General features: G+C 48.1%; 2 protein-coding genes across 4 annotated transcripts; both read left to right on the top strand.

The window, feature by feature from the left end:
* Nucleotides 1-1,098: 1,098 nt before the first annotated feature.
* On the top strand, nt 1,099-13,259 carry LOC310756933 (zinc finger protein 213-like). The gene is made up of 6 exons (XM_083601891.1): nt 1,099-1,230; nt 3,728-4,320; nt 5,512-5,644; nt 6,550-6,635; nt 7,872-7,998; nt 9,506-13,259. The coding sequence occupies exons 2-6, from the start codon at nt 3,904-3,906 to the stop codon at nt 10,444-10,446; spliced, it is 1,704 nt and encodes a 567-aa protein (XP_083458017.1). The 5' UTR covers nt 1,099-1,230; nt 3,728-3,903; the 3' UTR covers nt 10,447-13,259.
* A 60-nt stretch (nt 13,260-13,319) lies between these two features.
* LOC310756636 (vomeronasal type-2 receptor 26-like) lies at nt 13,320-22,446 on the top strand. 3 transcript variants are annotated; one of them, XM_083601091.1, is made up of 5 exons: nt 13,320-13,977; nt 16,652-16,894; nt 16,993-17,802; nt 19,649-19,775; nt 20,637-22,446. In XM_083601091.1, the coding sequence occupies exons 2-5, from the start codon at nt 16,730-16,732 to the stop codon at nt 21,533-21,535; spliced, it is 2,001 nt and encodes a 666-aa protein (XP_083457217.1). In that variant the 5' UTR covers nt 13,320-13,977; nt 16,652-16,729; the 3' UTR covers nt 21,536-22,446. The 3 variants fall into 3 exon arrangements, with proteins under 3 accessions (XP_083457217.1, XP_083457216.1, XP_083457218.1); XM_083601090.1 differs by lacking the exon at nt 13,320-13,977 and having other exon boundaries at nt 15,939-16,894; XM_083601092.1 differs by lacking the exon at nt 13,320-13,977 and having other exon boundaries at nt 16,707-16,763.
* Nucleotides 22,447-22,819: the final 373 nt, after the last annotated feature.

Raw genomic sequence — 22,819 nt, 5'->3', positions numbered from 1 at the left:
AACAGCAGCTAGTAGGCTTGGTCTTTATTGAAGATTGTCACGACAGGACTCCCACCTGCCACCAGGTGGAACAAGATGGAAGCCCCGAACAAAAGAGAACCCAAACTTTTATTAGCTGCTAATCCCCATGTTACACCCCCCCAAACCACATCACTCATACATCACGGTTACATCATGAAAGGGGAGGTCTGGTGGCAGTAATCTGAGCATCCTGGACCCTGCCCCATGGTTCTCCTTGCCCTCCACCAAACACCTATCAAGTGTAACAAAAAAGATATTTACATTTCCCTGTTTCCCAACTAAGTTAATCACACCCTTCATCTGGGTTTGTTACTTCTGGAATGGCTACCTGTCTGGCACTCAGGTATCAGGATGCCAGGAATTATCCCTCAGGCAGAGGGGCTGCTGAGGAGCTGAGCTCACCTGTCTATATGAATTTCTGAAGTTTTCCAGTGAGCCAGTACATAGATACATTGATCAGTGAATTCTTACATTTGGTATTGTGCAGCAAAGGCCCTTTGAATAGATAGGAAGAAACTGTGATGAAGTGTTTTGTGGCGACAAATCATAAAAGTCACAAAAGTGATTGCGCTGGTTTTGGTAGTGGGCTGCACGTGCATGATATCTGCTGGAGGGGCAACCCCCCCTCAACCTATACATAAATTCCTGCAACACAAGAAACTGGATTCCTTTCCCAGCTCACTTCAGGAGGCTCAGCCTCTGGGGGCGTCACGTCACGGGGCTGCTCTTTTATGGAAAAAGAGCCCCAAGGGCGTTTCTGCAGCCGCGGTGGACCCCTTAGCGTGGGGTGGGGTGGGGGTGGCAGCAGGCAGAGGGAGTGGAGTGGGTGGGCTTCTGTATGCAAGATCCTGGAGAGAAGGGGAGCCCCTCTGCCGCGTCCCCAGCTGCAAAGTCCTCTTGCGGCTGCTCTCCGGGCATTTGCCAAGGGATCCCGGGGGTGGGTGGGGGGCGATGGGGAGGGAGGCCCTCTCTGTGTGGGTCCGCGGCGAGGAAGGGGTTAAAGCGAGCGAGGCTGGGTTCCTGGAGAGGCGTGCAAGGAGGAGGAGGGGAGGGGGCACGGGAGGGAAGGAGGGGGCGGGTGGCTGCGCGGCGCACAGAGCATCCAACCAGCCTGGGGGTTTTCTCCCCTCCTCCCACCACCACCGGGACCCCCCAGCCACCCACTCAGGCTGGCTCTTCCTCCAAGCTGGGGGTGGGAGTGGGGAGCAGGTGAGTGGCAAATTCATTTGGGGGCGGGCTGCAAAGGTGGGGGTGGGGAGAAGAGGGGAAAGGCTCAGCAGCGGGTGGAGACAAAAGGAGGGAGGGGTACCAGGCGCTTGGCTGGGGAGAAAGGGTGGGGGAGATCTTCTCCCCGCTCCCCCCCCCCGTCCCACTCCAGTTATTCCCTTCCTCCAAAAAGAGGTGGGCTGCTCTGGCCAGCCCTCTCCCACCTCCTCTCCCGGCTGCCAGCGTCAGAACAAAAGATTTGCACTGGAACCAGTATCAAACCAGTTTGCATTAGGAGGAGAGAAATAGGTGTTGGGGGAGCGCACCGGTTGGGGCTGGGGCTCAAGGGCAGAACCTCTCGCTGTGGGGTTGGCAAGCAGAAAGCTGGTTTTAGCCTCCTTTGTTGCTGATTGGTCTTGATTTTTTACAGTTTGTTTTTTCTCTCTCCAAAGAGAGGCCTCCCGTCCCAAGTTTTAAACCTCTCAACTGCCCCTTGGGGTAGGTTGGAGTGTGGGATGGTGCCAGATTCATGACTGAGTGGGTTCTGGGATTTGTAGTTCGGTGAGGGGGTAAACTATAGTTCCCATGATTCTTGGGGGGGGGGGAGCCAAGTGGCTCCCGGATGGCTTTGAAAGAGGATTACTGTAGACAAAGTGGAGAGGGCTACCTATTGTTGTTGTTGTTTAGTCATTTAGTCGTGTCCGACTCTTCGTGACCCCCTGGACCAGAGCACGCCAGGCACTCCTGTCTTCCACTGCCTCCCGCAGTTTGGTCAGACTCATGTTTGTAGCTTCGAGAACACTGTCCAACCATCTCGTCCTCTGCCATCCCCTTCTCCTTGTGCCCTCCATCTTTCCCAACATCAGGGTCTTTTCCAGGGAGTCTTCTCTTCTCATGAGGTGGCCAAAGTAGGATCTGTCCTTCCAGTGAGCACTCAGGGCTGATTTCCTTAAGAATGGAGAGGTTTGATCTTCTTGCAGTCCATGGGACTCTCAAGAGTCTCCTCCAGCACCAGAATTCAAAAGCATCAATTCTTCGGCGATCAGCCTTCTTTATGGTCCAGCTCTCACTTCCATACATCACTACTAGGAAAACCACAGGTTTAACTATACGGACCTTTGTTGGCAAGGTGATGTCTCTGCTTTTAAGATGCTGTCTAGGTTTGTCATAGCTTTTCTCACAAGAAGCAGGCATCTTTTAATTTCATGGCTGCTGTCACCATCTGCAGTGATCATGGAACCCAAGAAAGTAAAATCTCTCACTGCCTCCATTTCTTCCCCTTCTGTTTGCCAGGAGGTGATGGGCCCAGTGGCCATGATCTCCCTTCACAATTGGAAGCATCAGTGCTTCCAAATGCCAGTTGCTGGAAAGCATTCTGTTCAGATGCTGCTTGCAGGTTTCTATCAGGCATTTGATTGGCCCCCATGAGAAAAGAACACTGGACTTTAGAGGCCATTGGCCTGACCCAGCAGGCTCTTCTTATGTTCCCACCTCCACACCCAACACACTAAGCACTGCACCACACTGCCTCTTCTACCTCTAGTCCCTTAAATTCATAGAATCATAGAATGGTAGAGTTAGCCCAACCCCCTGCCATGCAGGAATCTCAGCTAAAGCATCCATGACAGATGGCCACCCAACCTCTGCTTAAAATCCTCCAGTGAAGGAGAGTCCACAGCTTTCCCAGGGAGACTGTCCCACCAGAGCACGAGAAAATAAGCTTGCTCCATCCTCCATGCATCAGCCCTTGAGATATTTGAAGATGGCTATCATATCTCCTCTCAGTCTCCCCTTATCCTGACTAAACTTGCCCAGCTCCCTCAATCGTTCCTCATAAGGCCTGGTTTCCAGACCCTTGATCATCATGGTTGCCCTCCTCTGCACACGTTCCTGCTTGACAACATCCTTTTTGAATTATGCTGCCCGGAACTGTACATAGTACTCCAGGTGTCGTCTGACGAAGACAGAATAGAGTGGTACTATGACTTCCCTTGATCTGGACACTAGACTTCTGTTGATATCCTTGAATAGCATTAACCCCCCCCCCCCAGCTGCATCACACTGTTGACTCTTGTTAAGATTACGGTCCACTAAGACCCCTAGATCCTTTTGACATGTATGACTAGTAAGCCAGGTGTCCCCAATCTCATATTTGTGCAGCTGTTATTCTTGCCCAAGTGTAAGAACCTTGAATCCCGATTCCGCCTTCTTCAGTGATAGCTACCTCTCCCAATGTGATGACATCTGCAAATTTGATTAACTTCCCCTCAAATTCCTTTGCCCAAGTCATTTATAAAGATGTTGAGCAACAACGGGCCCAGGACAGAACCCTGCGGCGCCCCAGTTGTCACTTTCCCCCAGGATGACAAGGAACCACCAGTGAGTATTCTTTGGGTTCAGTCAGTCAACCAGCTACAAATCCACCTAACAGTTACCTCATCCAGCCTACGGGGACGGGACTTTGTCTTGGCTGCTTATAAGTCTCTGCCGTCTTTTACAGGTTCCAGCCGGGGTCACCATTCGCTCCTAGCAAAGCATCTTTCCCTTAGGCGTGTGCAAGAGGGGGGCTTGCAGACTTTGCCGGACATCGACGCCCTCCCCTCCAACGCCAATCAAGCCTTTGGCTTGGGAACAAAAACAAGGCAATCCTTGGATTCCTTCTGGGAACTTTGGGAGATGGAAAAGCCAGACTCAGTGGCTCCCTGGGGAGGAAAGGACCCCTACGTCCCCCAGACTGGGAGCACTGGGGAGGTCTGGGAAAGGAACGTGCAGCAGATCCTGGGCGAGGGCAATGCCAGCTCAGACGTCCAGCGCCAACACTTCCGGGCGTTTTGCTACCAGGAGGCCGAGGGCCCCCGCGAGGTCTGCAGCCGCCTCCACCACCTCTACCGCCAGTGGCTGAAGCCGGAAAAGCACTCGAAGGCCCAGATGCTGGACCTGGTGGTTCTGGAGCAGTTCCTGACTATCCTCCCCCCGGAGATGGAGAGCTGGGTCAGGGAGTGCAGAGCGGAGACCAGCTCCCAGGCAGTGGCCCTGGCAGAAGGCTTCCTCCTGAGCCAGGTGGAAGAGAAGAGGCAGGAAGAAAGGGAGCAGGTGAGAGCGCTTTCTTTAAATCATGGGAGTTGGGAAGGAGCCAGAGTCCAACCCCCTGGAATTCCTCCCCCTGCCCGCCCCATTAATTTGTTATAATAAAAGAAAGCAAAGTTTAATAGCAGAGGCCAAATAAAATAAAGCAAAAGCAGAAGGGGTATCTAAAACTAACGAGACAGGAGCAAAATTCAATCAATTAGTAGCACAAATGGATTTACCTTATCCTGCATGTTACTGCTCCAGTACTTTTATATTAAAAGACTCAATTTCTCAATAAAGACATTATATTGTTTTCTGTCCTTTCTGGTTTTTGCCGCATACGTTAGCTTAACCATGCTCACTGTGTTCCTGATTTTCATTATCCATTCTGTCATGGACGGTCTTCTCATTCCCCTACCCCACCCAGATTTGACAAAAATAATAATTCTAGAAGCAGTTATGAGGTGTTGCATTCATTCCCTGTTATCTATTGGTTGTTTGTTTAATGTGTCTGAATAGCAAAAATTGGGGGATCCATGGGTAAAAATATAGCAAGCTATTACTTGAGTTTCCTTCGCCATATCTTCCTAGAATTTTCTGATTTTGGGACATGCCCAGAGTATATGCCATACCCCAGCTTTTGTGGCTTTACACCTCCACAAGCAACATTGGTTATTCTGTATATCCAGGTAAGATGTGGTGGTGTTAGGTATAATAAAAATACATACATACACACATACATGCATGCATGCATACATAAAACCGACTGGGTTTCCCCAGCCACTCTGGGCAGCTCCCAACAGAATATTTAAAACACGATAAAACATCAAACATTAAAAACTTCCCTAAACAAGGTTGCCTCCAGATGTCTTGTAAAAGTCAGATAGTTGTTTATTTCCTTGACATCTGATGGGAGGGCGTTCCACAGGGCCACTACCGAGAAGGCCCTCTGCCTGATATCCTGTAATTTTGCTTCTCGCAGCGAGGGAACCGCCAGAAGGCCCTCGGAGCTGGACCTCAATGTCCGGGCTTAACGACACTGTTACAGTGGAACAGAAGCTTGTAAAATATTTCTTTTAGAATCACATTACCTATTTGCTGAGGAACTCTATGCCAAAACCGATTCCAACAGTTGGATGGAAGTTCCCATCCAAATCCCTCTTCCTAATCCCTTTTCTCCATTCCCCACTTGAGGATCCCCACATTTTGTTTCAGGTTCAAGGTACGAGAAAAGGGGCTCCTTCTTCCCCCAAAGTAGATAAGGTCCCGCCAGCCAGCAGGAGGAGGAGGCAGCTGTTCCGAGGAGCCATTCCGGGGGGCGTTGGAGGGGATGCTTCTACCTTGCTGGGTAAGGAGGAATTGGGAGCACATTTTGGCTTGATCTTGGTCTCTCGAGGGGGTTGCCTAGAATCTGGACGTTGCTTTTTAGGACATAAGAAGAGTTACTGCCTCGCAGCCAGACCTGCTTTGCAGGGTTGTTGTGAGGATAAAATGGGAAGGTGGGTATGTAAGAATAGCCTTGCCCACGTAATGAACCATCCTTTTCTCACGGTGCCCCTCCCATGCCCCAATGGGAAACTTGCATACTTTTAAGTTTCCCTTCCATCAGTGGTGAAAGGGTGGGGAGGTGGGAATTTTGCCCTCATCTCCAGCCCTTTTTAAAACTGGGGTGAGGGGTGGGAATCCAAGTTTTTTTGTATAATTGTATTATTATTATTATTATTATTATTATTATTATTATTATTATTAATTGAATTTATATACTGCCCTATACCCGGGAGTCTCAGAGCGGTTCACAGAATAAAATCAAGATATAAAACCACAAAGTACCTAATAAAAATAAAAACAACCACCCAATAGCCCCACCCACCACAAAAACACAAACATTTTAAAAGGGCATAGGATGGAAATTGGATCAACCAAAGGCCTGGTTAAAAAGGAACGTTTTTGCCTGGCGCCTAAAGGTGTATAATGAAGGTGCCAGGCGAACTTCCCTGGGGAGAGCATTCCATAGATGGGGAGCCACTGTAGAGAAGGCCCGTTCTTATGTTGCCACCCTCCAGACCTCTCAAGGAGGGGGCACATGAAGGAGGGGGCACACTTTAACTTTTCACTGTCAGAGAAAAAAGTGTGGCTTATATTTGGGCCAATGTGGTAATTAAGCCCCAGGCAGTTCAGGACTGAGAAACAACTGAGGTGGCGGGTGCAGCATCTCGCCTCCTTTCCACTTCCTTCCTTTCTCTTCCTTCACAGATAGCCAAGCTCCTCTGGCGGATGGTCTCAGCCCTTCCTTAATGTGTGACAGAGCGGAAATGGTTGCTGCGCAGTTGCCCGGACAGGTAGGAGCGGAAGAACTGGGGAACTGAGGAAGGAGGGTCAACTTGGGTGCCTCCATCACCTGTACACGTCTGTGGGCCTGAAAGGATGTGTCTCTTAACCCCAATCAAAGGATGTTCCAAAGCTGAGAAGGATCTGAGCGTCCCTGAGCGAACTCTGGATCTTGCAGGGAGAGCCTCTGTCCCTTTCAAAGGTTTATCATAGAATTGTGGAGTTGTGGAGTTGGAAGGGAACCAAAGGGTCATCTAGTCCAGTCCCCTGTAACATCATCATCATCACCATCATCATCATCATCATCATCATCATCATCATCATATATTATTATTTATAGCCTGCCCATCTGGCTGGGTTTCCCCAGCCAGTGTGGTGTTGTGGTTAAGAGCAGTGGACTTGTAATCTAGTGAACCGGGTTGGATTCCCTGCTCCTCCACCTGCAGCTGCTGGGTGACCTTGGGCTAGTCACACTTCTCTGAAGTCTTTCAGCCTCACTCACCTCACAGGGTGTTTGTTGTGGGGGAGGAAGGGAAAGGAGATTGTTAGCAGCTTTGAGACTCCTTAGGGTAGTGATAAAACGGGATATCAAATCCAAACTCTTCTTCTTGTTCTCCCAACAGAATATTAAAATCACAATAAATATCAAACATTAAAAACTTCCCTAAACAGCCTTCAAATGTCTTCTGATAGTTAGATAGTTCTTTATTTTCTTGACAGCTGATGGGAGGGCATTCCACAGGGCCAACGCCACTACTCAGGAGGCCCTCTGCCTGGTTCTCTGTAACCTCACTTCTCGCAGGGAGGGAATCACCAGAAGGCCCTTGGAGCTGGACCTCAGTGTCCGTGCTGAACGATGGGGGTGGAGATGCTTCTTTGGGTATACTGGGCCGAGGCTGTTTAGGGCTTTAAAGGTCAGCACCAATACGTTGAATTGTGCTCGGAAACGTACTGGGAGCCAATGTAGGTCTTCCAAGACCAGTGTTTTGTGGTCCCTGTGGCCACTCCAGTCACCAGTCTAGCTGCCACATTCTGGATCATTTGTAATTTCCGGGTCACCTTCAAAGGTAGCCCCATGTAGAGCGCATTGCGATAGCCCAAGCGGGAGATAACTAGAGCATTCACCACTCTGGCGAGACAGTCTGTGGGCAGGTAGGGTCTCAGCCTGCGTATGTAGGGCTCACAGCTCTCTCTTTTAAATTGTTCCATTAGCTGTGATGAGCATTTTCTTTTCCTCTTCTTTCCAGGGCCCGGTGACCTTTGAGGAGGTGGCTGTGTACTTCACAGAGGAGGAGTGGGCTCTGCTGCATCCAGACCAAAGATCTCTGCAGTGGGAGGTCATGGTGGAGAATTATGGGAACTTGGTCTCTCTGGGTAAGGCTCACCTTTTCCCCTGTTAACAGAAGCTATGCAGTGATGGGTCACAGAGGTCAGTCTGTCCTGGTCAAGAAACAGCTGTAGCTGTCCCATCCGCTGAAGCTGGTGCAAGGCACTCTTAGCCACTGGGTCTCGGGTGATGAGTGGGGGTACAATGCCATCCAAAAACAGGCAATGGACCAGTTATCCAGACTTAAGAATGTAAGAAGAGCCCGCTGGATCAGGCTGGAAGCCCATGGAATCCAGTGCCCTGTTCTCGCGGTGGCCAACCAGATGCTTGTTATGGGAAACTTGCAAGCAGGACACGAACACAAGGGCAACTCTTCCCTCCTGTGGTTTCCAGTAACTGGTACTCAGAAGCATTGCTGCCTCTGATGGGAGCCAGAACATATCCATCATGGCTAGTAGCCATTGATAGCTGGAGCTCTCCTCCATGGCATTGTCCAGTCCTCTTTCTAAGCCATCTAGGTTGGAGGCCATCACTGTCTCCTGTGTGGGGTTAGGCCCATAGTTATGAACCAACCTGGACCCTGCGATCATCATCCTCTGGAGGCACTTATTCAGGTACCATCTCTTTCTTACCAACGCAAGAAAAGGGTTGGGATGGAGGGTTGCCTGGAGGGTGGCAAAATGAGAACGGGGCCTTTTCTGCAGTGGCTCCCTATTGCGGAATGCTCTCCTCAGGGAGGCTTGCCTGGCACCTTCATTACATGTCTTTAGGCGCCAGGCGAAAAGCATTTCTCTCCAATCAGGTGTTTGGCTGATTAACATGCTATGACTTTTAAAATGTGTTTGTAGGAGGGGAGCTCTTCGTTTTGTTTTTGTTTCCTTATGTACTCATTGTTCTCATTTTGTATTTTTCTGTTGTGAACCACCCTGGTATCTTCCGATAAAGAGCGGTATGCAGATTTAATTTGCCCACAGTGTTGTAAGAATGGAAGAAAAGCTTTTCTCTGCCCATTTCCTCCATATTTGCTTCTCCCATATCGCCTCTTACTCATCTTCTCTCTAAACTAAAAAGTCCCACGTGCTGTAACATTCCCTTAAAGGGAAGTCGCTGCATCCCCTTGCCCTTTTCTGAAACTTTTCCAGCTCTACAATATCCTTTTTGAGGTGTGGCAACCGGAACTGTACTCAATACTCCAAATGTAGTCGCATCACAGTTTCAAATAAAAAAGTTATGATACAACTGGGATATACAGTGGTACCTTGGTTCTCAAATTTAATCCATTCCGGGAGTCCGTTCGACTCATGGAATGGTTTGAAAACCAAGGTGTGGCTTCTGATTGGCTGCAGGAGCTTCCTGCACTCAATCGGAAGCCATGGAAGCTGTGTCGGACGTTCGGCTTCCAAAGAACGTTCGCAACACTCACTTCTGGGTTTGCGACGTTCGGGAGCCGATTTGTTCGACAACTAAGCCGTTCGACTACCAAGGTACCACTGTAGAAGTGAGTTGGGCTTTTGCTTGGTGGCGTGAGGTTCATTTTCCTCTTTCTCCCTTCAGGTGAAGCGATGGAGAGCGGGATCATTGCCAAACAGCAGAGAAGTGACTTGGAGCCGCGAGAACTGGTTTGCAAGGCGGAGGGTGTCTTGCTTGAAGGAGCCAACTTCCACGAAGCCCCGATGCAAGAAAAACGTTGGGATGGGAACGAAATGCAGGCGCTCCCTCCCTTGTGCGCGGAAAGTATGGCGAGCAAGCCCAGCGTCCGAAGGCATCAGAGGATCAACAAGCGGGAGACCCTCCTGGAATGCTCTGAGTGCGGAAAGGTCTTCAACCGGCGCTACAGCCTCACCAGGCACCAGAGAGTCCACACGGGCGAGAAGTGGTGGATCTGCTCGGTTTGCGGGAAGAGCTTCAGCCAGAGGTACCACCTCACTCGGCACCAGCGAGTCCACACAGGGGAGGAGTGGTGGATCTGCACGGTGTGCGGGAAGAGCTTCCGGTGCAGCAACAGCCGCCTGAGGCACCAAAGGATCCACACGGGCGAAAAGCCGTTTGAGTGCTCCGAGTGCGGGAGGCGCTTCAGCGAGAGCTCCACGCTGTACAAGCACCAGAGGGTCCACACCGGGGAGAAGCCGTACAAATGCCTGGACTGCGGGAAGAGCTTCCGCCAGAAGATCAACCTCACCCGCCACCGGACGGTCCACACGGGGGAGAGGCCGTACCCGTGCGCCGAGTGCGGGAAGAGCTTCAGTCAGAGGGTGAGTCTGACTCTGCACCGCACCATCCACACCGGGGAGAAGCCCTACAAGTGCTCGGAGTGCGGGAAGGGCTTCAGCCAGCGGATCAACCTCACCTCGCACCAGAGGACCCACACGGGGGAAAAACCGTACCAGTGCTCCGAGTGCGGGAAAAGCTTCAGCCGAAGCAACAGCCTCGCTTATCACTTGAAGCACCACATAAATGTTCAGTGCGTTGAACTTGTGCCGGAAGAGAAACCATAGATCAGTGGTAATTTTTTAAAACGGGGGAAACTCTGGGGAATTTTTAGAAACACTCAGAACTTGAGATGGTGCATTGGTCCTACCTTTTAAATGACTTGTGTCTCTGGTGGTCATAGACTCACAGAGTTGGAAGGGTGACCCAAAGGTCATCTAGTCCAACCCCCTGCCGTGCAGGAATCACAGCAAAAGGACCCCTGACAGGTGGCGTCCCAGACTCCTTTGAAAAACCTCCAGTGAAGGAGAGCCTACCACCTTCCAAGAAGAAATGTATGAATACAGTGGTACCACGGGTTACATACGCTTCAGGTTACAGGCGCTTCAGGTTACAGACTCCGCTAACCCAGAAATAGCACCTTGGATTAAGAACTTTGCTTCAGGATGAGAACAAAAATTGTGCTCCGGTGGCGCGGTGGCAGCCGGAGGCCCCATTAGCTAAGGTGGTGCTTCAGGTTAAGAACAGTTTCAGGTTAAGAACGGACCTCCGGAACGAATTAAGTACTTAACCCGAGGTACCACTGTAATTAGATGAGCTTTCTTAGCCTGTCAGGCCCAACCACAGGCAAAGGTGACCGGGCCAATGGACCCAACCAGCATGCAAACTGTCCTCTAGATAATGTGTGGGGTTGAGAAATCAGCTGCCCTTAGAGGCTCCATGTTGTCTGGCATTTCGTCTTAACATAAAAACGTAAGGAGAGTCTTCTGGATCAGGCCAATGGACCATCTAGTCCAGCATCCTGTTCTCACAGGGGCCAATCAGGGGCCCATAGAAAACCCGCAAGCACAAGAGCAACTCTCCACTCCTGTGGTTTCCAGAAACTGGTATGCAGAGCCATCTATAGCCCACTCCTCCCTCACAAATTTGTCTAATCCTCTTTTAAAACCATCCAAGTTGGTGGCCGTTCCTGCCTCCGGTGGCAGGGAGTTCCGTGGTTTAACTGTGCGCTGCATGAGGAAGTTCTCTTACCCTTTTACCAGGTTGTGTCTCGGTCTCAAGGTGGGTCACTACAGCGGCACTAGCACCCCACAAAATTAAGAAATGGATCCTTCTTTGGTGAAAGGTGGGTCCAAGGTGTGAAAAAGGTGGAGGCTGCTGTTCTGTGATCCCATCCTGTTTGTCTCCTGGTTTCAGTGTGAGTATCCATGACCGCAAGGATGGATCCCCTTTCTTACCTGCTTTGCCACATGGGGGCATTTATTTTGCCGTCGTTTATTCATTTACGTTGCTTCGTCATCACACCAAGGAAGTGAATACCTTCGGGGGCAGAGGTGCAGGGAGTCCTGGGCTGCATGGTTCTCCTCACAGCGGCCAAGCAGAGGTTTGCCCAGGAGTCTTTGATGGGGGACATTTTCACAAAACCGAGCTACACAATGTCAGCTGGATCATCCCCTTCTCTGTATCTACTTGCTCGACTCTTCAAAGAACTATTTCAGTAGCAGAAGCCATGCTGGCACTTCTACAGCAAGACTTGTTCTTCTATACATTTGGTAGTTCTATCTTTATTAATGCTTTCCATCAATTTACCCAGAGCAGCTGTTAAGGCCTGCAATTTCCTGGATCCCTACATTGCTTCCTGTTGAGGCACCTCCTGTAGTTTCCTGTAGTTGCCACAAATGCACTCCCTCCCCAGCCCACCCCCAATAAGAAAACACAGCCTTGAAGGAGCTCTGCATCTATAGGATCCTCATAGCATGGATCCTTGTGAAGTAAAAATGGCCCCATCGCATGCATTTTTTCCGGGGAGGGGGGAGTGGATCTGCTGGCTTGAGGGAACACCAAAACTTGCAGCTAAGGACGCAATTAAATTTCCAAACAGTAACAATTTACTGCACATTTATTCAGAAGCTAGTTAAAACTCTTTAGGTTCAGTGATACCAGCTTTTCAATGTCGTCAGTCATTTATACCTCCAGTGCCCCACCGCCACTCCCTTGCCCATAACCCCACCCTCCTCTTTGGGAAACGCACAACACACCATTTGGGGCCAGGGATAGCAGTGGGGTGGGAGGACCTGAAACAGCCGAATTTCGGTCCTGCGACTCGATGCTGAATGTTGGAGCAGAAGGGATAGGGAATGGAGTGACCTGGGAAAGGGCAGGCTTTCGTGGCTGGCTGGAGCGCTGGGTGGAAGCACTCCATTGCAGCCCTCACTTTTACCCTGGGGGTTTCTCAGTGCGCCTTCTCAATGGGGACCTTGTGGCTAGGAGGAACCCCGGAAGTCCCGGGAAGGCAGCCACGAAAACCTCAGGTAACTGGCAAAGCTCAAAGGCTTTTGGGTTCATGTGCCATCAGACCCGGCGGGTCTTCCACTTCAAAACCTGGCACTTCCACCGGTTGCTACACGTGCATCTTTTTGGTTAATTTCTTGGAGATGGAGCAAAACGCTCAGAATCGGTCCCTGTGCATGTTCCATCGCTTAAGGATGTCAAAGCTTTTGTGTAGAGCGTGATGAGGAGAATATTTAGAAAACCGAGGACACTTGATCATCATTATTTTTTACATGGGGTGGGCAGGCTATTCAAAAACACCTGACCTCATCTACGTGGAAGGGAAGCGCCCTCTCTCATTTTTGGCATGCTGTGGACCCTGCTGGAAACTTGCCGTCTTGTCTTCCTGTGATGTTTTTCTCATTTACTGGATTTCTACTCTTAATTAAAACTGCTTGCCTTCTCCTAACTGAGAAACCCGTGTAAGTGTTAGAGCTTGCCTATATCTATCAATCTAATAATCCGATAGCTTCCTAACCTGAGTGGGTGTTATTTTATGGTGGTTTTTTTGTAGGTTGGGTTAATAAAGCCTTCAAATACATCACCCCTATTTCCTCGGTAGGGTTTTATTTCCTCTCCCTTCATGGTCTCCCAAATGAATCTCCTGATTCTACAGAGGAACGCCAGCAGACCAACGATTTAAGTGGAAAAGTGGGCCTTTATTTACATAAGCACAGCCTCCTTAAGGATCAGTCACAGAGGCTGGCCCAAGACATTTTGGCACCTGAGGAGAACCACAAAATGGTGTCCACCTGCCAAGGAAGACGGGGTGAGTGAAGATCTAGGTTGGAAACAAGGGGGGAACAAAGAGCTACATTGGGAACGAGGGGGAGGGAGACCAGCAGCCCCTCCTGCTCACCAAGCGGCAGCATGGGCAGGGATGCCATGGAAGGGGCAGATCTGGCTTCGAAGGGGCAATGCCTCAGCTGTTGTTGCCACTGTGGCAGGAGCAGCAGGCAATGCATCCCTTGGAGGCCAGATCTGCCCCTGTGGATCCTGCCACTTGAAGCGGTTGCAGCCCCTCGCCTCATTGGTGGGCCGGCCCTGGGAGAGAGAACCGGAATGTTGGTGGCGAGTGATGATTGGCTGGGAGTTTGAAAGCGAATGTTGAATGTGAATGAGAAGGCAGTTGAGGGCCAGAGCTTGGCGGTTGGTGTCTGGAGTTGAGAGGACCCTGTTGGAAGGCTGCCAACTTCCCAAGACACCGGGGCATCTCTCCGATGGTCACTCTCTGGCTGTAAATCTCCCTCAGTCCAGAGAGACTGGCAGTAAGCAACCCCTCCCTCCTGAAAGGAGCACACTTGTCTTCTGGCATCTCATAGCAGAAGGAAGAGTCAATTAGTAGCTCTAAACTATTTTACAGTCTATATACAAAGAATCCATCAGCATGTCTGTGCTCTCTCAGCAGCAGTACAGAACAGTATCACACACAGAAGTGAAACTAAACTTCCAACAGTGCTGAGACTTCCTGTCTCACACTCTCAGACACTAACATGATATACCTTGGTCCAGTATACCTGAAGGAGCGTCTCCACCTCCATTGTTCTGCCCAGACACTGAGGTCCAGCGCCGAGGGCCTTCTGGTGGTTCCCTCGCTGCAAGAAGCCAAGTTATAGGGAACCAGGCAGAGGGCCTTCTCGGTAGTGGCACCCACTCTGTGGAATGCTCTCCCACCAGATGTCAAAGAGAAAAATAACTACCAAACTTTTAGAAGACATCTGAAAGCAGCCCTGTTTAGGAAAGCTATTAATGTTTAATAGGTTATTGTATTTTAGTGTTTTGTTGGAAGCCACCCAGAGTGGCTGGGGAAACCCAGCCAGATGGGCGGGGTATAAATAATAAATTGTTGTTGTTGTTGTTGTTGTTAACTTAGTGCTACGTACTGGAGCAGCACGGGTGGATAAAAATCCTAACAGGCCCTTGTGTCATGCAAAAGCTCTGAACTCTTTGACTGGACTCAGGTGTATGTATATATGTGTAAATCATAGAATTGTAGAGGTGGAAGAGGAACCCAAGTGGCATCTAGTCTAAGTCCCTGCAATGCAGGAACCTCAGCTCAAGCATCCATGACAGACGGCCGTTCAACCTCCCCTTTAAAAAACCCCAAAGGAAGGAGAGTCCAAACTCCCCCCCCCCCCCAGGGAGACCATTCCACTGTCAAGCTGATCTTAACTGTTAAAAAAAGGGAACTGTTGTCGTGCTCTTCTAATACTATCGTCAGCAAAGTTCAGGCCAAAGTCTCTCGCATGCAAACACATGGCTGATGTCAGACAGAGAGTTGCATCTGCAATCCCTCACAAACATGTTTTTCTCCAGCTCTGTCGCTTCCCCTCAAACCACAGAATGGCTCCAGGATGTTGCAGAGAGGAGCTTTCCTCCTATTGTAATTACAGAAATCATGGTGATTTTCTATAGCTGAAGCCCAAGAGAGATTTCTGGACGTTGCCCAGGCTTCATAATCAAGGCCAACATGAGGTTACTCATTGCATCATTCCTGGGGGAATAATATCTCTGTCGGAGACAGAGTGAGTCAAGATTTAGAGCAGGTGTTAAGTGGGGGAGATGTGTGTGTGATCTTTAAAAACTCTGAAGTCAGTGACCACTAGCTCCATGGGTGATGACACTGCAGCTTTGGTCTTGCATGAGATTTCCCTTGCATAAGCTCACAGGAAGAAGAAGAAGAAGAGTTTGGATTTGATATCCCACTTTATCACTACCCGAAGGAGTCTCAAAGCGGCTAACATTCTCCTTTCCCTTCCTCCCCCACAACAAACACTGTGAGGTGAGAGGGGCTGAGGGACTTCAAAGAAGTGTGACTGGCCCAAGGTCACCCAGCAGCTGCATGTGGAGGAGCGGGGAAGCGAACCCGGTTCACCAGATTACGAGTCCACCACTCTTAACCACTACACCACACTGGCTCTCAGGAGAGGTGCAGGAGCTACAGCCAGAATGGTATCCCTGCTGTTGCTACTTCTGCCGCTGCTATTGATGCCTCACGGGGTCTTTGGAAACCCCAAGGCAAAATGCCATCTGAATCTGATCAGGGAAGAAAAGGGAGCGCAGAATTTCTTCCGGCCTGGAGACTTCCTCGTTAGTGGGGTCATCTCTCCAAAACAATTTTACGATCAATTTCCATATGTCTTTTCTCAGCCCCCATTAACTAGGTTTGATGAGTAAGTAACTGTATTCTGGTGTCTCTTATGCTTCTTTACACACACACACACACACACACACACACACACACACACACACACTTCCACTCCCTACTTACTAGGGAAAATGCCCCTATTTCATGACTGGGACCATCATGTTGTTGCTGGACTTCATCTCTCTGACTCCTGGTCACTGGCTATGTTCCCTGGGGGCTGATGGGAATTGGAGTCCTGCAACATATGGAGGGCCACAGGTTTATAACACACCTGTCCTGTTTCCCTTTGTCATCCCTGCTTTGTTGCTTGCTCAAAGGAATCTGATCAGGGATGAAAAGGATGCATTGAGGTGAGGGAAGAAGATGCTAGGACTGGATATGGTGGTGGTGGTGGGAATAGACTTGCAGGCTGAGCTCTCCATTTCAGCAACTGGGCATCTATGCAAGAAGACAAAGGGACCCCCAAAGCAACAGCAACCTTGGCAACAAGGTTCCACAAACTTTCAAAAAGGAATGTCTTCATTCAGTTTTGTTTTTTTAAAGTTGTGTGTTTTTCTGCTTCAATGAAGAGAGTACACCTCTTCTGAAGCGGGGAATTAATTTCCAACTTGAAACAAGGATATGTCTCTTCTCACCCCTCACTACAAACGTACAAGCTGTTCTTTGGTGATCATATCATAGTTATTTTCATTAAATGGTGAAGAGCAGTTTCACATTGTTTTTATTAATCTGTTTATTGCAGTGTGTCAGACAGACGCTACTGGCACATCTTATCCTTCCAGTTCACCATGCAGGAGATCAATGGGGACCCTGGGCTCTTACCCAACATCACCTTGGGCTACAACCTCTATGAGAACTTTTTCGATGCAAGGATGACTTCCGATGTCATGCTAGACCTGCTTTCGGGTGGGGAAAGCAACATCCCAAACTATACCTGTGGAAAAGCGAATAATAACCTGCTGGGTGTTCTTGAAGGGGCCAATTCTGTAATCTCAAAACAGATTTCGACCATGTCAGGCATCTACAAAATCCCACAGGTATGAAGGAGGGCATAAAACCTCATTTTTCTTCAGAGGAGTCAAGATTTTTACCTTGAGACCAAAACAAATCACTATTCTCTCCCTTCCCTCACTAGATCAGTTATGGCTTTAATGCTCAGACTCTGGATGATAAATCCCAGTTCCCTTTTGTCTACCGGATGCTCCCCAAAGAAGATACTCAGTCCCAGGGGATTGTCCAGCTGCTCCTGCATTTTGGATGGACGTGGGTTGGCCTCTTTGCTCCAGAAAATGAGAATGGAGAAAGGTTTGTGGGTGCCTTGACATCTCAGATGATCCTCCATGGAATCTGTGTCACCTTCACACATAGGCTATCAGAAAGCAATCCATATCGATCACTTGTGCCAAATGTGCCAGTTATGATATGGAGACAAGTCAATGTATTTGTTTACTATGAGAACACTTACACAGGATGGCTACCAGTCATGGCCCTACAACAAAGATACCATAAAGAAGCTGAGGCAAGAGTTTGGATCACAACAGATTTTCATGATATCAACTATAGTTTACTTTTGGGTCCAGAGTTTTTCCATCCCATTCATGGCTCCTTCTCTTTTGTAATGAAGACCAAAAAAAGAACCATACATGACTACTATACACCATCTTCATATCTCCTTTATTGGTTTTGGAGAAAAGCATTTTATTGCTTATATGCGAAGCATACCTTGTCTGTGAAAGGTCGGACAAAATGCACCGAGAAGGAGAAGCTGGACACTCTGCCCCAGGAGGAGCTGGAGAGATCCCTGTCCCAAGACAGCTACAGCACTTACTTCCATGTCCAGGCCGTGGCGCACGCTTTACATGCTGCATGTTCATCAAGATCAAAACGGATGCCGAGGATGAGTGGAACAGACAGTTTGGGGTGTCAAAGTCTACAGCCATGGCAGGTATTTCCTTTCACCTTTTTGCAAACTTCAATCCATCCTTCCAACTGTGAAATAAGATCTAGTATGGGGACAAATAATTTGTCCTTTTTTGATGTAAATCCAATTGATGAGGTTCTTGTGCAGAGCAATATTTCTGCCCACCATGGTTATGTCAGAAGAAGACCCTCTCATTTTCCAGTGGTTACTCCTTAGGGCTCTGAGAAAGACCCACTTGGTGTGTCCGCATCTCCTCCTCTGTCTCTGCTGGCCTTCAGTGAGCAGCTGCAACACGGACAGAGCAGGGACACAAGCCTTCTGGTCACGCAGGTCTTCCTCATGATGCTGTGATGTACACTCATTGAGCTTTTTCTATTTTAATCTTTATATACTGTGTGTGTGTGTGTGTGTGTGTGTGTGTGTGTGTGTGTAAACACTTGTTGGTTTATAATATATCAACAGAACAGAATTATTAAAAGTGCTGAAAGTTTCAAAACAATACCAACCAACTGTGTATTGGATAAAACAAAAGACAAAAAGAATAGCCATCGCAGGGACCTTTTCCACATGCTGGAAATGCTTATTGAAAGCAAAGATGTTAAATAATTGGAACTTTCTAACTTTGTGTCTATGTGCAGAAATTAGCACCAGGGGTGCAACGAAGCAGTGATTGTCGCAATTAGCACTGTTTCTGTTCTTCTACAATGTTTCATTCCACTAAGATGAGAGCCAGTGTGGTGTAGTGGTTAAGAGAGGTAGACTTGTAATCTGGTGAACCGGGTTCTCGTCCCCACTCCTCCACATGCAGCTGCTGGGTGACCTTGGGCTAGTAACACTTCACCCCTTCTCTGAAGTCTCTCAGCCTCACTCACCTCACAGAGTGTTTGTTGTGGGGGAGGAAGGGAAAGGAGATTGTTGGCCGCTTTGAGACTCCCTAGGGCAGTGATAAAGCGGGATATCAAATCCAAACTACTACTACTACTACTACTACTACTACTACTATTCTTCTTCTTCTTCTTCTTCTTCTTCTTCTTCTTCTTCTTCTTCTTCTTCTTCTTCTTCTTCTTCTTCTTCAATGTACACTGGGATGGAATGACTGGCTCTCAAACTGATCTAGATCAGTGGTTCCCACTGGGGGTCCTTGTAACCCACCGAGGGGGTCTTTGACACTATTCACATAACAAAAACACTCTGCCTGCCTGTGACTCTCAGCAACCTTCATTCCAGCTTCACCCCTTCTTAAGAGCAACCCAGTTTTCTAATACCTCCATGGGTGGAATGCATTTGGATGAGAACGGGGAGCTGCCAGGCAACTATGACCTTGTGAACTGGGTGGTGTTTCCCAACAAGTCTCGTGCCAGAGTGAAAGTTGGGAGTATAGAGAGAGAGACATCCATTGACACAAAGTTCACTATCAACCCAGATGCTATTTTGTGGCCCCAGAGGTTTAACAAGGTAGGGGGAACTTTTTCTATATGGCATCTGTTGATATACATTAATTTGTGGAATAATTCACACAGGACTTGGACTCCAGTCCTTTGCCCAGTGCAGGGGTGGGAGCTGACATACAAGGGTGTCCCCCTCATACTGTGAGCCCCATATCCATGAAGTGGACATGGAATATCCACATTCCATTTTGAAATCTGGAAATTTGGGTTTGACAGTGACACCATATATAGGTATAGAAATGAGGAACAATGAATGTTGAAACAAGCAAGGAAACACACCAAATAGGTTTTTGAGGAACGTGCCAGAAGTCCTGGCAGGGCTAGTGGTCCATGAGATGCTGTTGGGCCAAATCCAGACTCTATCAACCAATTCCATAGAGAGAAATTGTCCCCTTGATGCACCTTCCTCTCTTTGTGCTTAGACTGTGCCTTGCTCCAGATGCACCGAAAGCTGTCACCCTGGATATTTCAAGGTGATCCAAGAAGGGGAGCCGGTTTGCTGCTATGTTTGTTCTCCGTGTGCGGAAGGGACCATCTCCACTCAGGAAGGTGGGTGACTCCAAGGGAGAGGCCATTTCTTGGGGGAATAGAAAGAGGGCGAAGATTCACTCAGATACATTTTCTGTTGAGATCTGAGAGCAATTTCTTAACAAGCATCTAGGGCTGAATTTAGACATACAAAAAAAGTTTCAGGAAAATGTGTTGTAAACATCATAATGGGAAATCACTCTATAGTGTCATCTGGTGCCACAGTGTTATAACACATTTTAAATACTTTTCAAAAACAACAACCCACTGTAGCTGAGTCACCTTTGGAGTTTGTAATCATCTCCAACAAAACAAAACACCTTAGCTGCCAAAGGTGAAGGTACAGAAATGTGTCTTCACCAGGCAAAGAGAGTGGGAGAATGAAGACAGCAGAGACACCTCTGGAGGGAGGTCATTGCCTCTCAGCTTTACCTACATTCCAAGGGGAGGAAAAGTGAGAAAAATCTTGTGTGACAACTCTAGGTCCTTGGAGGAAAGGAGGGGTGCAACAGTGATAATTTAATATGCAGTGGTACCTCTGGTTGGCACAGGATCCGTTCTGGAGCTCCGGTTGGATCCCGAGGAATTTGCAACCAGAGGTGCCTGTTCTGCGCATGCGAACAGTGCAGGGAGTGCTTCTGCACATTCATGCGTGGCGAAACCTGGAAAAATACTTCAGGGTTTACCGCGTGCGTAACTTGAAGGATATACAACCAGAAGAATGTGTATCCAGAGGTACCACTCCATACACAAATAAAACTAAATCTTTCACATCGTTATTTCCTAACCTCCAGAAGATCATTACCCGCCCCCAAGAAGTATTAGAAGCTACGTGGTTATGGATGCAAGGAATACTAAAGCCACTCTTTTTCTCATTCTCAGATGCAACGCACTGCACCAAATGTTCAGAAGATCAGCATCCAAACAAGGACCAAGTTCAATGTATTCCCAAAATTATCAACTTCCTAGACTACAAAGAGTATTGGGGGATCCTCTTGGCTTGCCTTGCTCTCTTCTTATCCTTAACCACAGGCTTTGTGCTGGCAATTTTCATTAAATACAATGAAACTCCTATAGTCAAAGCCAACAACAGGGACCTCACCTACATCCTCCTCATCTCCCTCCTTCTCTCATTTTTGTTCTCCTTCCTCTTCATTGGACAGCCAAGGAAAGTGACCTGCCTTCTCCGACAGACAACCTTCAGCCTCATCTTCTCAGTTGCTGTCTCTTCTGTCTTGGCAAAAACCACCACTGTGGTGCTGGCTTTCCTGGCCACCAAGCCTGGGAACAGGGTGAGGAGATGGCTGGGAAAGAGTCTGGCCAACTCCATTGTCATTTCCTGCTCCAGTGTCCAAGGTCTCATCTGTACCATCTGGCTAGGGATCTCTCCTCCATTCCCAGAATTTGACATGAGCTCCCAACTTGGAGAGATCATTGTCCAATGCAACGAAGGGTCTGTTGCCATGTTTTACGCTGCTCTCGGCTACATGGGCTTCTTGGCGGCCATCTGCTTCACAGTGGCTTTCCTAGCCAGGAAGCTGCCTGGGGCCTTCAATGAAGCCAAGCTGATCACCTTCAGCATGCTGGTCTTCTGCAGTGTTTGGGTGTCTTTTGTGCCCACCTACCTGAGCACCAAGGGGAAGTACATGGTAGCCGTTCAGGTCTTCTCCATCTTGGTCTCCAGTGCTGGGCTCCTGGGCTGCATCTTCATGCCCAAGTGCTACATTATTTTACTGAGGCCTGATCTGAACACGAAGGAGCATCTGACGACAAAACACTAAACATCAGATCTGTAATAGGGCGGAACTCTAATAAATAGTCCCCTGCAGAATTGAACTCTCTTGTTCAGGTGTTGGAGGCCGACAGAGTATCTCCTTCCCCTGTCACCTTCTCAACGATATATTTTATTAGGCTTAATTTGGGGCTAGATCCAGTAGGCTTTGGGGTCTTTGGATTGGGTGGGGGAGGAGCTGTGCACTACTTCTTAGTAGTAAGTGAAATACTTACTAAAATACTTACTAATAAATACTTCCTACAGCAGAATCTGGACCAGAACCATGGCTTCCTGTTGGGACAAAAACCATTTCTGGGTAGGATCCATTCTACAAATCAGTTATGGTGCAGAAATACGGGTATTTCTAAAATGAAAGAAAGAAAAAAGAATTTGGAAATACCCTGGAATAAATATAGTTGTGTTAATTTTTTATTAGGGATCAGATCTCCCTCCACCTCTGAAAAATGATCTGTTTTGCCATCAGAGTGGCAATATTAAGGAGAAAAGTTTGTGGTGTTTATAAGTTAGATTATTCAGAGGAGCAAACCCTTCCCTGACAGAATTCCTGGTTTAATATTTATTATAACTGTGTAATGCATTTTATTCTGTTTTCATTTTTTGTCTCTTGTAATGGCTTCAGCTACACAAATAAATAATATTCATATTCATATTTGGATGGGATCCAAGGCCTGTGGCTTTCTATTTCGCTTCTTTTCCCACAGCACAATAATTACTTATTTCAGACTTCCATATGTCATACTATTCTGTTCTCTTTGGAGTGGTTCTAATTGTTTAATTATTGTAACAGTTTGTTGTTGTTGTTGTTTTAATTATATATTGTAATCCATCCTGGGGCTTTATGGCAAAGAGCAAGTGAAAAATCTTAAAGAAATAAATAAAAATATAGAGAGTGTGAAATTATTTGTCCTTCTTTTGGTTTGTATTCAAAGCATCGTCCATCATTTTCAGCAGGTAGTGCTGAGTTCTAGTGTTTTTCCAACTTGATTTAATTCTAGCTTCTCACTACTGAAAAATGAAAAGTCATCAGTCTGTCCTCACATGCTCCAAGCTCTTTATTATTTCAGGAATCTTTTCCTGTGCCTCTCGCTTCCCCGAAATACCGCATTTTTTGCTCTATAAGACGCACCAGACCACAAGACGCACCTAGATTTTGGAGGAGGAAAACAAGAAAAAAAATATTCTGAATCTCAGAAGCCAGAACAGCAAGAGGGATTGCTGCGCAGTGAAAGCAGCAATCCCTCTTGCTGTTTTGGCTTCTGTGATAGCTGCG

The sequence above is a fragment of the Podarcis filfolensis genome, assembly GCF_964270895.1.
Source record: "Podarcis filfolensis genome assembly, chromosome: 2".
NCBI lineage: Eukaryota > Metazoa > Chordata > Lepidosauria > Squamata > Lacertidae > Podarcis > Podarcis filfolensis.
This window is presented reverse-complemented; position numbering and strand designations above follow the sequence as displayed.